The following is a 13322-nucleotide window of genomic DNA, read 5'->3' as shown; positions in this document are numbered from 1 at the left end:
AACAAAACAGTTAAACATTTGCAAAGAAAATAAACAAAATATCTACAAAAACAAACAACCAAAAAACAAAACAAAGACAACGTTAGCAAAACATTAAAGGTTAAAACACAACAAAAACAAAGCTAAGCTGAATGCAGTTTTTTAAGAGCAGACGTGGGTTTTTATGTCATTGCTTTTGTAATGCAGCTGAATTTAATGCGATTTATGTAGGCAGCGGGGGTGCTAGCCCCTTGGGTGCCCTAATCACAAAGGCTTTGTGGTGCCAGTGCCCCCCACCCCCCACCCCCTTTAAACACTGTTTAAAGTAGCTACTGTGTTATTGGTTAATTTTAGTTTAATTTTACATTTTATTCTAATGTAGTATCTACGTATAGCTGTGCTTTACCTATCAGGTAAATAACAAAGACAACAGGCTAAAAGTGGGAAACAAAGTAAATAAAGTAAGTAATGAAATGCAACAATGTGGAGTGTAATACAGAGCTAGGGCTCATTCTATAAATTGTCAGAATAAGACCTTTATGGTGCTGCTTTAATTGTTTTGTGTTTGATGAAAACCTAGAAAAACACTTTACAGAGGAAACTGAAACCACTTGATGACAAGTTTTTTCTTTTCTTTTTTCCTGAGGAAAATTCATTAGGAGCAGGACATCAAAACCAAATTCTGGCATAACCAAATTCTTCAGGGGAATAAAAAGAAGAAAGAAAAATAATTGGCAAAGTAATTAATTTAGGTTAAGTCATGTAATTGCTTGAACGTAAAACATATAATCACTTAGACACGATAGGTCCCTTTTTTTCCATACCGAACAAGATATCTTTTTTAATAATTTCCTGTACCGTAAAAAAAATAGTCAGCTCAATCCAAAAAATCTTAATGCAACACCAATCTGAAAAGAAATGGGATAAAGTCTCCTCAGGATATTTGCTAAAGTTACACAAGTGGCCTAATTCCCAACTATACCTTTTCATAAAAAAAAGGTTCTTACTGGGTAACAATTGTGATTTTAAAATTTGTTTCTTTTGTTGTTCAGTATTTTTGTTAAGAAGCAACCATGTAAATTTTTCATTAATATTTATTAAAATCATTTGACCAGGAAAAAGTCACAGGATGATAAGGATGCAGTAAATTTGTTGGTTGTTTTTCTTCCTGATAAAAAGGGCGGTCTTAGTCAACGTAAGTTGTGCAAGAGTCAAAATTTCCACAACTATTATATACAATTCACCAAAAGCCATTGCATGCTACTGCTATATAAACATGTTTCGAAAAGAACTAAATAAATAAAAATAATACATCGTAAGAACCTAAATAAATAAATGTCTTGATGGTCATTTTTGAAGAATTAGAGAGAAAATATTCACACCAATTAGGCATAAATTTAACCAACATGATTGGTGTCAGAATGTGGACAATCTTAACACAGACCACTTTTTATGGGATTTTTGATGAACCTAACAGTAACAGACACCAAGCTCATACTGACATCTAGTGGTCATGGCAAGGAAATGTTCTATTAAAAATCCTATTAGCCTCTATGTTCTCTTTAAAGAGAAGCAGCAACAGATACTGCTGATAGACATTCTAGAAACTGAAAACAAATATAATTATAATCATAATGAAATTGATGAGCCTGAGCAGAGAAGGTGCAGAAAGGATTGGTAACACATTTCTAGAAAGAATTCTGTTTGTTTCAGGAGCTTTAGATTAGGTTGGACTGTTTAAACAGTGTCATCTTCAGGTTTAGTGTCTGCAGCCAAGGCTTTTTTAAACAGTCTTTTCTTCTCCAAGTTCTCATTCACCCTCTTCCTTTTTTCCTGTTTCTTCAACACAGATTCTTTCTTCTTCACCAACAATTCACTGAGTTCTCCTTTATACGCCACGTCGAGTTTCTCCCTCATTATTTCCCGAGCGCGCTTTCGGTTTACATCCACAGATCTGGTCTGGTGGCACTGCAGTGGGGGTGAAAAGGCAGAGCAGGAGTTTTAAAACACAAATGGCAACTTCAGCTCGAAGCAGTGATGAGTTACTTGTGCTTTTCAACAATACTTTTTTTTTTCATATGATGACATACCGTGCTTGTTATAAAAAGCGGAGGACGTTAAAAATGTATGCTTTACTTGATTTCTGTAAAACCTTAAGCATATTTCATCTATTACAACAGTTTAATTTGTGGAGTTTTCCCTTGAAACTTTTTCTTATTGGTGAGTGAGTGTTTCTGCAAAGATAGTGAGTGGTGAATTTTAGGTTTTATGAATTTTAAGAACCCAAAACAATCAATTGATAAAATAGCAATATAGCAGTTCTTTTTCTGACACAGTTTTAATATGTTTAACTTAGGAGGCATGTGGGATGCACTACCATAATAGACCATCCTCCCATTTCTCCTTCTTTATCTTCTCTTCTTTTATGTTTTTTGAACACTGGAATTTGGGTTTGGGTTATTATTTTGACCCAAGCACAGAGTAAAACATGACAACCAGCTAAACCGTGTTTGGCAGAAGGAGGAAAAAGGTTTTGGCCTCCTTAAATGCACTCATGAAGCTGTATCAAGTAAAAAGACTATACCACAGGTGTTGAAATGACTCATTTGATGTAGGTCTGTGTTATGTATTTATTATCTTTTATGGTCAGTGGAGTGGAGTATGGTAAGGTCTGATAAGTAAAAGTAAACAACTAAATCACACACAGTACCATGGGCGTGGTAGTGTACCTGACTACCCAGGGCCCTGAGTAGGGAGACCATGAAAATCCTGCTTTGTTTTTTAGTGATGCTTTTATTTCATATTTTATTTAAAATATATTTATAACTGCAAAAAGGAACTTTATGTCACAGTCTGACCAACAAATTGGACATTCTGGGGTGGGCCCTCTTGGAGGCTCAAAAAAAGTTTAGTCTGCCCGACAGCAACCGGTGACAAGCATCAGTGAGCCCAGATCTGATTGTAGCTTAAAACCCTATTTATGCTTTTTTATTTTATATTTTTGCACACGTGCCTCATACACTGGCATGGATAGAGGCCCACTGACATTGAGAGTGCACAGGGCCCAGAATTTGGTGCTACGCCACTGCACACTACTACAATGCAAAAAGAAAAAGAAGATAAATGCAGCATAAAAGCTGAGCATTAAAGGTTTAACAAGCACACGTTTAGAAAAACAAGTATTTAGTTTGTAAAATACAAGAGTGTAGATCTACCTTCACCACAATGCCGGTGGGGATGTGTTTGAGCACCACACAGTTGCTGGTTTTGTTAGTCGCTTGGCCTCCAGGCCCTGATCCCCTCACAAACTGCTCCTCCAGCTCATCCTCCAGGAGGACCGGAAGACCCGGCAGGTCCTTCTTACCGACAGCCGCGACCCATGAGGGCGCAGGCGGGGTCAGCCTGAGCAGCGGGGAGACACCGGGAGCGGCTCTCCACATGAGCCGCCTGGAGACTCCCAGCAAGCGGCTGGTGAGTGGGAGCAGCGATGACATCACATTACGATTTATTTACACCATCTCAAGAGCTAAAAACACAAAACATTTAAAACAAAAAACCCGAAGCTTTCCACTTTCCTGACCGAAGAGGGAGCAGTCTGTCCACCTCAATGTGAAGCTTACCTTCCGCTTTGTTTACTTTCACAGCCATCCAATCAGCAGCCTTTATTTCTTCTTCGCGGCCATATTAAATCCCTCCCTGACTCCACACTACCACCGTGTGTTAGACTGTGGAACAGGTCAAAATAACAATTTTGGAACATTTAAACTAAACCCAACGCGGTCATTTTCCTCTGAAAATGTCTCTATCCTAACGTTGCTGTTATTTTTAGACATTAGTTTTGGTGGGACAATATATCACATCAACCACAGAGCCAGCTGAAGTTCTGCACTACATTTGGCAAACAATTTGAACACTTCTACATGATGTAACCTAATGGCGAGTCCCTCAGAAACTGCAGCAAGAATGTAATTTGGCGCTGTTTTGATTGCAATAGAAATGTATAGTTTGATCCAACTGAGCTTAATGCAATACACTGTTGGTACATTTGAGAAATGTATGAAGAGAAGGATTTTATTGTGCATGTTAAGTAAAGACGATATTACTGAGTCAACTTTTGCATTATTGTCTGATATTTGACTTGTGGAATTTGACATCAGTATAAAGTCATGCTCTGTGAATACCTCTTAGGTTTTGCTAGAGAACATTCATTCAATTCACTTTAATCACACTATCGCTGAACAGTTTTGGGTCACCAAAAAAATTTGAAAATTTTCAAGAAAACTATTAAACTATTTAATCAAATGAGTTGCAACATGATTAGAAAATATAGTCAAGGCATTGACAAGATTAAAAATAATGATTTGTACTTGAAGTAATAATTTTATCCTTTAAATAACAGAATCCTTAATTTGTAACAATTACAGCCTTGCAGACCTTGGGCATTGTAGCAGTCAATAATTTGAGGTAATCTAAGGAAATTTCACTCCATGCTCCCTGAAGCTCTTCCCACAAGTTGGATTGGTTTAATGGACACTTCTTATGCACCATCCATTCAAACTGCCCCCACAACAGCTCAAAAGAGTTGAGATCTGGTGTTTGTGCTGGCCGCTCCATTATAGACTGAACACCACATTGACAATGTCTATACAGCATTTCTGATTGATTTTAATTAAAGAAAATCATGCTTTCTATTAAACATATAAGGAAACGAAAATATATAGTCCATTCAAACCAGTCATATAGACAGATTCAAAGTCAAATACATACATTCCAATTGATCTTGGTTGTAAAACAATGCATTCATGTTCAAGTTAATTTCATTATTCAAATTAGTAAAATAAATTCTATGTAGGGGAACCCAGCCACTTGCATTGAGTCACTGACATTACAGCATTCAATCTTTTTAATCAAGCATGTAGCGCCAGTGCTGTGTTTAAAAGGTGCATCTTCAAGAATTACTAACAAACTGCATCATGAAGAATACGCAAAACAGCAGGGAGTTCAGAGACAAAGCTGTGAAAAAGTTTTAAGTTGAGTCAGGTTATATAAATCTCAGAGCAAATCTCAGTTTTTCCCTGGCCATGTAAGGGGACACAGCAAGCATGTGGAGGAATTTCTTCAAGTCGAACTTGAACTTTTCCGCCAACTTGCAAAACACTGTGTATGGTGGAGAACTAAAACCTTGAAAACAAAAATAAATAAATAAATCTGTCCAATGGTGAAACATGGTGATGGCAGCGTTATGCTGTTGTGATGCTTTTCTTCAGCAGCAACAGGAAAAAGTTAAAGGGCAATGCAAAGAGACTAACCATCCCAGCACAGGAAGGCACTCTGCTAATGAGTAATAAAGGCCTGGCTCTACCACAGTAGACCGGACCCAAGATGGACATCAGGGGGTCCAAAGTCAGGACTCCCTGGTTCAGGACACCCGGATCAAATGAATTGTTGTTCACTAGGCATCTGCAGGAATGGAAGACACGATGGGGACATAATTCTGCCAAAGTGTCCACTTTGTTGTGACATGGAAACATTTAAACATGCCGGACACTGGCCCTTGAAGACAAGTTGGACATCCTCGGCCTACATGGGATGCCAAAAATCAAGTGGCTGAAATAATGCAGAGGAATGTCTGTGCCAAATTAGTGTCCAGAGGTCCCATCGTCAAAGTGAAACGACATCAAGAGTGGACGATATTCATAGATGGCAGTTACTGGAGGAAAGTGAAAGCTTCAGTGAGGCCAGAGGTTGTTGGAGCGCTTTGACCTGCGACCCGTAAACTGAGCGAGTGACTTCAGCAGATTCCAGGAACAATCGGTTAGATCTCTGTCCGGAAGAAAGCGGCACTTGAGGCAGCTAAGGTACAGCTCAAGATACTGATACGCGAGTTCCCAAGCCTGTGGTGAAAGGGCACCAACAGTGTCTTTTACAGCCAATCTAAAAGTGTAAATATGTAGATAACTGGCTGTGGTTGTTTATCACGGTTCAACGTAATTTTATTCTAGTTGAGACTTATAAAAGGAGGGAAGTAAATCTAATAAACTTGCATGACCATTGCCAATTTGAGAAGATGTATTCTGGATAAACAGGTCATAGTTTTTCCCCACATGCACATTAATAGGCTGTGATGTAATACTTCCTGTTCCCCGCTGACAATAACTAAAATTAGTAAATCAGGAAACAGGTCACAGGGAAAAGAAAATCTGTCACTGACCTGGGTTGGCATCTATCTAACCTTGTGGAAAGGAGACTTACATCTCTATTTGTAATCTTTGACACTCCTATTCACAGCAGTGCTCATTTTAACCTTGTCCATCCATCATGCATAAATAGGTGTCCCCAGGGTGTATGTTTTGTGTCCTGTGTGTAAAGAGATTTCTTTAACAACTTCTTTTCATTTCCTAGGTCGCTTCCGATGAGGGAAGTCATTCAATGATCTGGGCCAGAAAAGGATCCCTGTCCACGGAGCTGGGAAAGTGGACGGGGTAAGCCGCTGGTCAAGAGACCCCGCCTGGTTCATTGAGAGGTGAGCAAACATGATGACCCAGGCCCAAAGCAAGGCATTTGATTTTCTGTCACAGCTGTGTCCTGGACTAAGAAGCTAACAGAGCCAAAAAGGATTTCCTCCCTAAAGGATCTCTTTCCTTTTCCTCCCTTCCAAGCTTTTTCTCACACTTAAGTCAGGTAAAAGGACTCCAAGTTATCTGGAAAAAAAAAACAAAACAAACATTTGCATTTAAATTACAGAGACAAAGAGACACAAGTTTTGATAAAGCTTTAATGGGCTAATATTACTCTAGACCAGGCGTCACCAACACGGTGCCTGCGGGCAACAAGTAGCCATTGAGGAGCACATGTAGTCCCCGCAAACGTGTTCCAAAAAAATAAAAAAACACCGCAATCCACCACCAAATCTGTATTTTATTCTATTACTCTCACTTGCATTTATATAGATTTGAAAATGACAATATCTATGATAAAGCATGAAAAATGTATTTATTTTAAATAAAGTTGAGGTGAACTTTGACAGTTCTCGTTCAAAGGTCTGTACTGGTAGCCCTTCGTATGACATAACACCAATGAAGTAGTTCTCAGTTTCAAAAAGGTTGATGACCCCTGTTCTAGAAGTTCTTTTTAGATAGTTGCTTGTGTAATGTTTATTTATTTATTGTTTTTGCTTCTTTTCTTAATTGGTTGACCGTTTGATGACTTGCAGGCTAATTCTTGATTCTGTTTTTTGTTATTCCAGTGATGTTTCCCTATTTAAAAAATGTGATTCTCTTGTAAATATATATATATATATAATGTATTTGCTAAAACGTATTTCATGGTACTGATACAAATAAGACATTTTTTTGGTCAGAATATACAAATAATTATTTAATGGTTTAATTTTTTTGACATTGTGGAACTTTTGGCTCTCCATACAACGTGCCTTAGTGAATTCTGGACATACTTGTCTACGGAAATGCGATAACACTTTTTGGGCTGTTGGCGAACATATCTATGGCCAGCAGGGGGCGCGTCACTATCAAATAGATGCAGGTTGTCAAGCTAGCAAACAAGCCGGAAATCTGGATAGGAATTCTTTAAAAGTAAAAAACAAATCGTGTTCGTTTTTCTTTTGCATTTATATTTTACTAATTTGGTGGGTTAGCATTTCTTTTGGCAACCCCAGTGAGGGAGCTTTGGTGAAAATTTAAGTTCGCTGTGGGTCTCAAACGAATGCAACGTCACGCTCGACTTTTAACTTGAAAGGCTCACCGGAAGTGCTGCGCCCGTCTCACCTGCGCTGTGTTTGTGTCGTGCCAGAGATGACTGAAGTCTCCAACGGCGGCTCAGACTTGCGAGGACTGTCAAGTTACGATGGTGAGAGCTCATCGCCCGTCTTCTCGGCGCCCTTCTGGCTTCTCTGGACGGAACGAGCGGCTCCTTGCCTGAGCCCACGCCCGTCTCGCGTTCTCCTCGCCGCCGGACGAGCCCACTCGCCGATCCACGGGACCCTTGCGTGGATACTCCAAGGACATTTCAACGTATCCACGGCCACTTTGGCCTTTTCCGTCGATTGAGGAAACCCCAGCGCGGCGCTGCTGGTCTCCGGCGCAGTGATGTGGACGGATTTTGTAAACAGGGGCAGGAACCGCGGGTGGTTTCGCGCAGCCCACTCCCGGGGCTGATGATGCGTCTGTGCGTGTCGTTTTCAAACCCGCAACCCTTCCCCTGCCGCGGGGCGAGACGAGCAAGCAGACGGACGCGCGAGCGAGCGAGCGGAAATCAGTCGCCGACTTTCGATGCGCTCCTGTCGGCCATGGCATCGCTCGGGTCGGAGGCTGGCTCCCGCTGAAGGCACGGTCGGCGTTACCGGAGGAAGGCGGTGGCCGCAACACGCGCCAGCGCGGAGGCGGATGAACTTTGAGTCGGCGCGCGCGCGGAAGGCAGAGGTGCATCGGGTTCAGGTATGTTTCCAGCAACGCCAGTTTGCCTTTACCCTGCTGCCATGTTGCTAGGTAACTAAGAGACGTCGGGTTTACTTCAGTTCATCTTCCCGGGGATGTAACGCCACCTTTAATGAATCTATTATTATTGTTGTTGTTATTATTATTATTATTATTATTATTATTATTATTATTATTATTATTATTATTATTATTATACACATGTGCTGTAGTTGCTCTGCAGCAGAGGTGTTTAGACTAACTTTGCATGCAGAACATTCTCCTGCACTCCTGGGATTCATGGCCCTCGTGTGTGTTTGCAGACGAGGAGGTGTTTTGGATTCCCTGACTTGCGAGCTTGGCCGATCTTACCATGCATACGATTCTCTGAGCGTTTCCAAGCCACTGGCACAGAGGGGGGCAGATGTTTTACACCAGCAGCAGCAGGGTTAGAGACGCACATTTAAAGCGGCCAGACGCAACCACACGCCTTTCAGTTCCGTTTATTTATACAACAACACCCCCACAGCGACGGTCCCTCCCGGCGGCACTTTACAGGACAAGCCCGACCCAATTCACGTATAGAAATGCGTCAAAAATCAAACTAGATCTGCTCGTATGTATCGAATCACGGTCCTCCTTCAAAATCAAGTGTTGGCGGGCGGTGTTGTGGCCAAAGCGCTGCTCAGGTGCAATATTTATTTGGCTTTTTTGGCTTTAAAAAAAAAAGACAGGTGCCCGGTAGGTGCAAACGATATGTCATTTACCTCCGTATGGAGATATTAAAGCTCAAGGAGAGTGGCAGGGTTAGCGCTGGGACGTTGTCACGCACTAAAACAACCCTATACAGTCCAGTCATATGGACGGTTTCTAATTCCGTCACATGCATACGGTTTAATCCAAATATAACCCAGTCTGATCTAGCTCATGACCCCAGTGGGGGAAAAACAAAATCATCTGCCTAAGGAAGCCTGGGTTGAGTGCGTCGAGCAAGCACGTGGCGACAGTGGGGAAAGACAAGCCCCGGTAGAAACCTCCAGCAACATGCCAGCACGGTTTGAGAGGCCGCCTGGCACAAGCAATTGAGCAGGCACAAACCCCGGAGACCTGGTCTGGTGTTATTACCTGAGGAACAAGAAAACTGAGTCCGCAGAGTTCATGGCAGAGGAGAGAAGATGTTGTAGGGGAGTAAGGAGTGAGATGAGGTATGGGCTGAAAAGTAGAGTAGACTTACTGCACACAAGTCGTGGCAGCAGAAGCTCTTCCAATGTCTTTTTTTTTTTTCACAAAAGAGACTAGGTTAAACCTCCGTTATAGAGCGGGAACACAAGGTTTTGCTTGTTTTCTGCCTATTTGTTAGTCTCTGTCTAGGAATTGTTCTCCATTGGAGCTATAGAGCCAGTCGTCTCTCTTGTTGGCTCCGAAGTGTCGGTTTCCTGTTAAGACAATTCTTATTGTTCTTGCTGGGTCGTTTTTTTTTCGTGTCTGTATTGTCTATTTGTCCCTGTCTTGTCGTATCAATTCAGGACACCAAGAACTGCTCGGATTCAGTAAATATTAGCTGACTCAACAGACGCAGCGCTGCTCTCTGTCAGGCGTCTGTGTTTTCAATGAAACGGAAGCGGGGCGACATTGACGCTGTAGATTTAAGTGTTTATATTCATCGCAGACCGTATCGTCGTTGCAACATTCACGGGCAACGCAGCACGTCGCATGTTTCTCTGACGCCGCTTCCAGCTGCACACGACGCCGAGCGGGTCTGCTTGGCTGTCGCCTTAGATTGACACCGTCCTCTGAAGATGATGCACGCAGTTTTGGTGTAGACGAGCAGACTAAGGACAGGGAGACGCTGGAGTCACGTCCCGCGGTCTGATGAGACCAAGATCAACTTCGTTTGGTTCAGATGGCGGCAACCAGGTGAGGAGTCTTGCTTACGGTCAAGCACGGCGGTGGGGGGCGTCACGGTTTGAGGCTGCATGAGTGCTGCCGGTTGTGGGGAGCTACGGCTCACTGAGGAAACCCTGAGTGCCAAACGTGCACGGTGACCCACCAAAGCAGAAACCGAGCCTGAAACACGCCTCCCAGACCATGACTGCCTCGCTGAAGAAGCTGATGGCAAAGGTGTTGGACTGGCCAAGTGTGTCTGCAGAGTATCAGTGGGACATCCTCAGGCCGGGGGGTCTCCACCAGCTCCATGATGTCTCCATGGCGGCCGCTGGAAGAGGGTCCCAGCGGCAAACCCGTGAAGCTCTAGTGAACTGCAGGGCCACCGGAGTTAAAGCAGCGGCGGAAAACACAGAATATTGACACTTTGGGCACAAGTTGGACATTTTCTGTCATGTACTCCCTTTAGATACCGGCGGGATGTGTGTGGAGTCATTTTGGGGAGGGGGGGGGATAGCAGTTTTAAACTGTGTGGACTACGTTACATCAGTGTGTCATATCCTTCGTGTTGCCCTGTGGAAACATGACAGACATTCTCAAAAAGGCGTGGGGCGCTCTCTCTCTTCTGTGAGATCCTGTAGGTGTGAGACTACTGTAAAGCGACAGCGTGTCAAAACCTTCTGTAGGTACGATCCGAGCGCAGAATGCAGTCAGCTGTGTGTTTGTGCACCAAGATCCAGTTCCCCTTCCATTACCCGAGGCCGGTTATTTTTGTTGCCATTTGGGATTTTTCTGCATCAAGCGTCCCTGTACTTGACTCAGCGGGGCCCCGGGTGATTCACCGAGGCGGCGCTGACTCGCCGGCCGTGGCGTCTGTTGTCCAGATGATCGCTGTTCCACGGGGGCAGAGGAGCGGCCGCGCCTCTCGCCGGCTCCGCTCTCGCCTTCTGCTTTCTGCTCGACACCTCAGCAGGTCCTAGAATTAGGATGGGAAAATGCCACCGCGCTTTCTTTGTTTTTTTTTTTTTTTTTTTTGTCTTTAAAACGAAAAGCCGCGATGCTCGAACTCGACGGAACACGATGAAACGGGCAGTGAAAATGTGCCGGGGGGGCAGAAGTTCAGGGCAGACGTACCAAAAGAGGTAGCTTTATGTGCCGGGGGGGGGGCTTGTTTTGACATGACATGTTAAAACTTGAGTCCTCGCTGCTGGAAGCTTTATTGTTTTTAAGACGTGTCACACACACGGCGTCAGTGCCCATGTGAGATTTTTATATCCGTTTTTTTGTTCTGTTCCTTTTGTTCCTCAGCACCTAATGTTCTCCTGAGAGGCTTAGATGCAAAAAAAAGAACACCTGTAATTTGAGATTGAGAAAAAAGTTATGCTGGTTGTTGCGAAGGGAAACAAAGAATCTGCTGATGCTTAAATGTGTGTGTGTGTGCAGTGTACGCTTAACCTTGTTGGTTTTGACCTTTTTAAGATAATGTTGAGGTTTTCTCTGCTGCTTACACGACAATTCCTGTTTCAGTGCGTGCCTAACCAGTTTTTGAGGTTGGACGTCCTTCCCTCCGCCGAGCAAACACTCTCCCACGGCGTCCTAAATGGAAAAGGGGTTGTGTTGCCGATGCAAATTTGAACACCAACCAGGTGGCTTTGAGATTGTAGGGAAATGTTTCGTCCCTGTTTGGCCACCATTTTGTAACCGGGTGCCAACTTTGAGTTGTTGCTGCATGCAAAATCGTCAGTGGTTCTTGTGAAAAGTTGCAAAACCAACTTTTTTTTTTGCTAATTGTTATTTGTTTGCCGTTCATGCATAACCTGTGCTGTGTTTTATTGAAGTTTTAATGATAAATCAACAAAACTAGTAATGAAAAGTTAAAAAGTTAGCTGTGCATTTGTATTCAAACCTGTTTACTCTTTAAAAAAAAGCAGCACAATCAGAAATCTTGTAGTTATGAAGCTATTTGACATAGATTATAAATGCTGTGTGAACTTATCATCCTCACAGTAAAGCATGGGGGTGGAAGCATTATGGGAAGATGCTGATGAAGATTCTCAGTCATCCAGGTCATGATCATTCCAGAAAATTTTTAAAAACAAAACAACTGGACTTTTTCCCGAAGTTTGAAGACGTTTTGCTTCCCATCCAGAAAGCTTTCTCAATTCAAATGTCTGGAGGAGTGTGGAGTCCCAAGACCACCCCATTGCTAAGGGGTGGACCAGTTTCAGTGTAATTTGCATGTTATCTAAGCCCTAACAAGGCCTTTTTGGGCGATAATATAAAGCTTGGAACTCCACACTACTCCAGACATTTGAATTGAGAAAGCTTTCTGGATGGGAAGCGAAAGATGGATGGAGCTAAACACAGGATAATGACCTTAGACACAGGCAGGGCTACAATGGAGTGCTTTAGATCAGCTTTTCTCTTGTCTTGTCCTCAGGGCCCTCAGTCTTTCGTGTTTTAAATGTGTCTCTGCTCAAAGAGGTCTGACCCAAAGGATTACATTACCTCCTCAACATGCCATCAAACACTTAAGATGCCTGTTTATCACCTTTTGTTTTAAGTTGGGTGTCCGGCGGATGTGAAACACCTAAACAATGCCGGACACTAAGTCCGTATAGGAGCAGGACTGAGAAACCCTGGTTTGGATCAGACCATAATCATGTGCTAGAACGGCCTAGTCAGAGTTCAGATACGAGTCCAGTTTGAGAATTTGTGGCAAGACCTGAAAATGGATGTTCACGGATGATCTCCATCCAGCCTGACTGACCAACTGGGCAAACATTTCTCTAGATGGGAAAAGCTGTAGGTTTTTCTAATTGCTTCAGAACAATGGAAAGGCCTGCAGCATGGCTGACTCAAAAACAAGGGCAGACGGGAACAAGAGACGGATTCACACGGGGGTCACCCATTTCCCATTAGTCCCCGCGCTTATCACAAACACACATTAGGAGCGTGCACCTGTGTTCTCCTTTTAATTTTCAGCTCTTTTTCAAAAGCACAAGTATTTTTTTTCTTCTTTTTGTT

General features: G+C 42.8%; 2 protein-coding genes across 11 annotated transcripts in view; one reads left to right on the top strand and one right to left on the bottom strand.

Moving 5' to 3' along the window:
• Nucleotides 1–1055: 1055 nt before the first annotated feature.
• Nucleotides 1056–7859, bottom strand: c12h12orf65 (chromosome 12 C12orf65 homolog). Of its 3 annotated transcripts, none has more exons than XM_021317006.2 (3): nt 7764–7859; nt 3195–3447; nt 1056–1947 (listed from the first exon to the last, which is right to left on the bottom strand). In XM_021317006.2, exons 2-3 carry the CDS (start codon nt 3417–3419, stop codon nt 1717–1719), a joined length of 456 nt encoding a protein of 151 aa, XP_021172681.2. In that variant the 5' UTR covers nt 3420–3447; nt 7764–7859; the 3' UTR covers nt 1056–1716. The 3 variants fall into 3 exon arrangements, with proteins under 3 accessions (XP_021172681.2, XP_012718859.2, XP_012718858.2); XM_012863405.3 differs by lacking the exon at nt 7764–7859 and adding an exon at nt 3600–3893; XM_012863404.3 differs by lacking the exon at nt 7764–7859 and having other exon boundaries at nt 3195–3551.
• A 454-nt stretch (nt 7860–8313) lies between these two features.
• The window catches only part of LOC105926900 (membrane-associated phosphatidylinositol transfer protein 2), a 71357-nt gene continuing 66348 nt past the window's right edge, over nt 8314–13322 (top strand). For all 8 annotated transcript variants that reach the window (XM_036143736.1, XM_036143742.1, XM_036143739.1 and 5 more), the window contains exon 1: nt 8314–8432. The gene's annotated coding sequence lies outside the window, so the exon portion shown is untranslated. The remainder of the gene's footprint in view (nt 8433–13322) is intronic.

This window comes from Fundulus heteroclitus, chromosome 12, assembly GCF_011125445.2.
Source record: "Fundulus heteroclitus isolate FHET01 chromosome 12, MU-UCD_Fhet_4.1, whole genome shotgun sequence".
Taxonomy (NCBI): Eukaryota; Metazoa; Chordata; class Actinopteri; order Cyprinodontiformes; family Fundulidae; genus Fundulus; species Fundulus heteroclitus.
The sequence above is the reverse complement of the archived record's forward strand: the minus strand, read 5'-3'. Positions and strand labels throughout refer to the sequence as shown.

Coding starts and splice junctions, on each gene's coding strand:
- c12h12orf65 (XM_012863404.3), bottom strand. CDS start 3,473: ATGTCATCGCTGCTCCCACTCACCAGCCGCTTGCTGGGAGTCTCCAGG. Junction 1,948..3,194: donor CCACCGGCATTGTGGTGAAG/GTAGATCTACAC, acceptor CCCCCACTGCAG/TGCCACCAGACCAGATCTGT.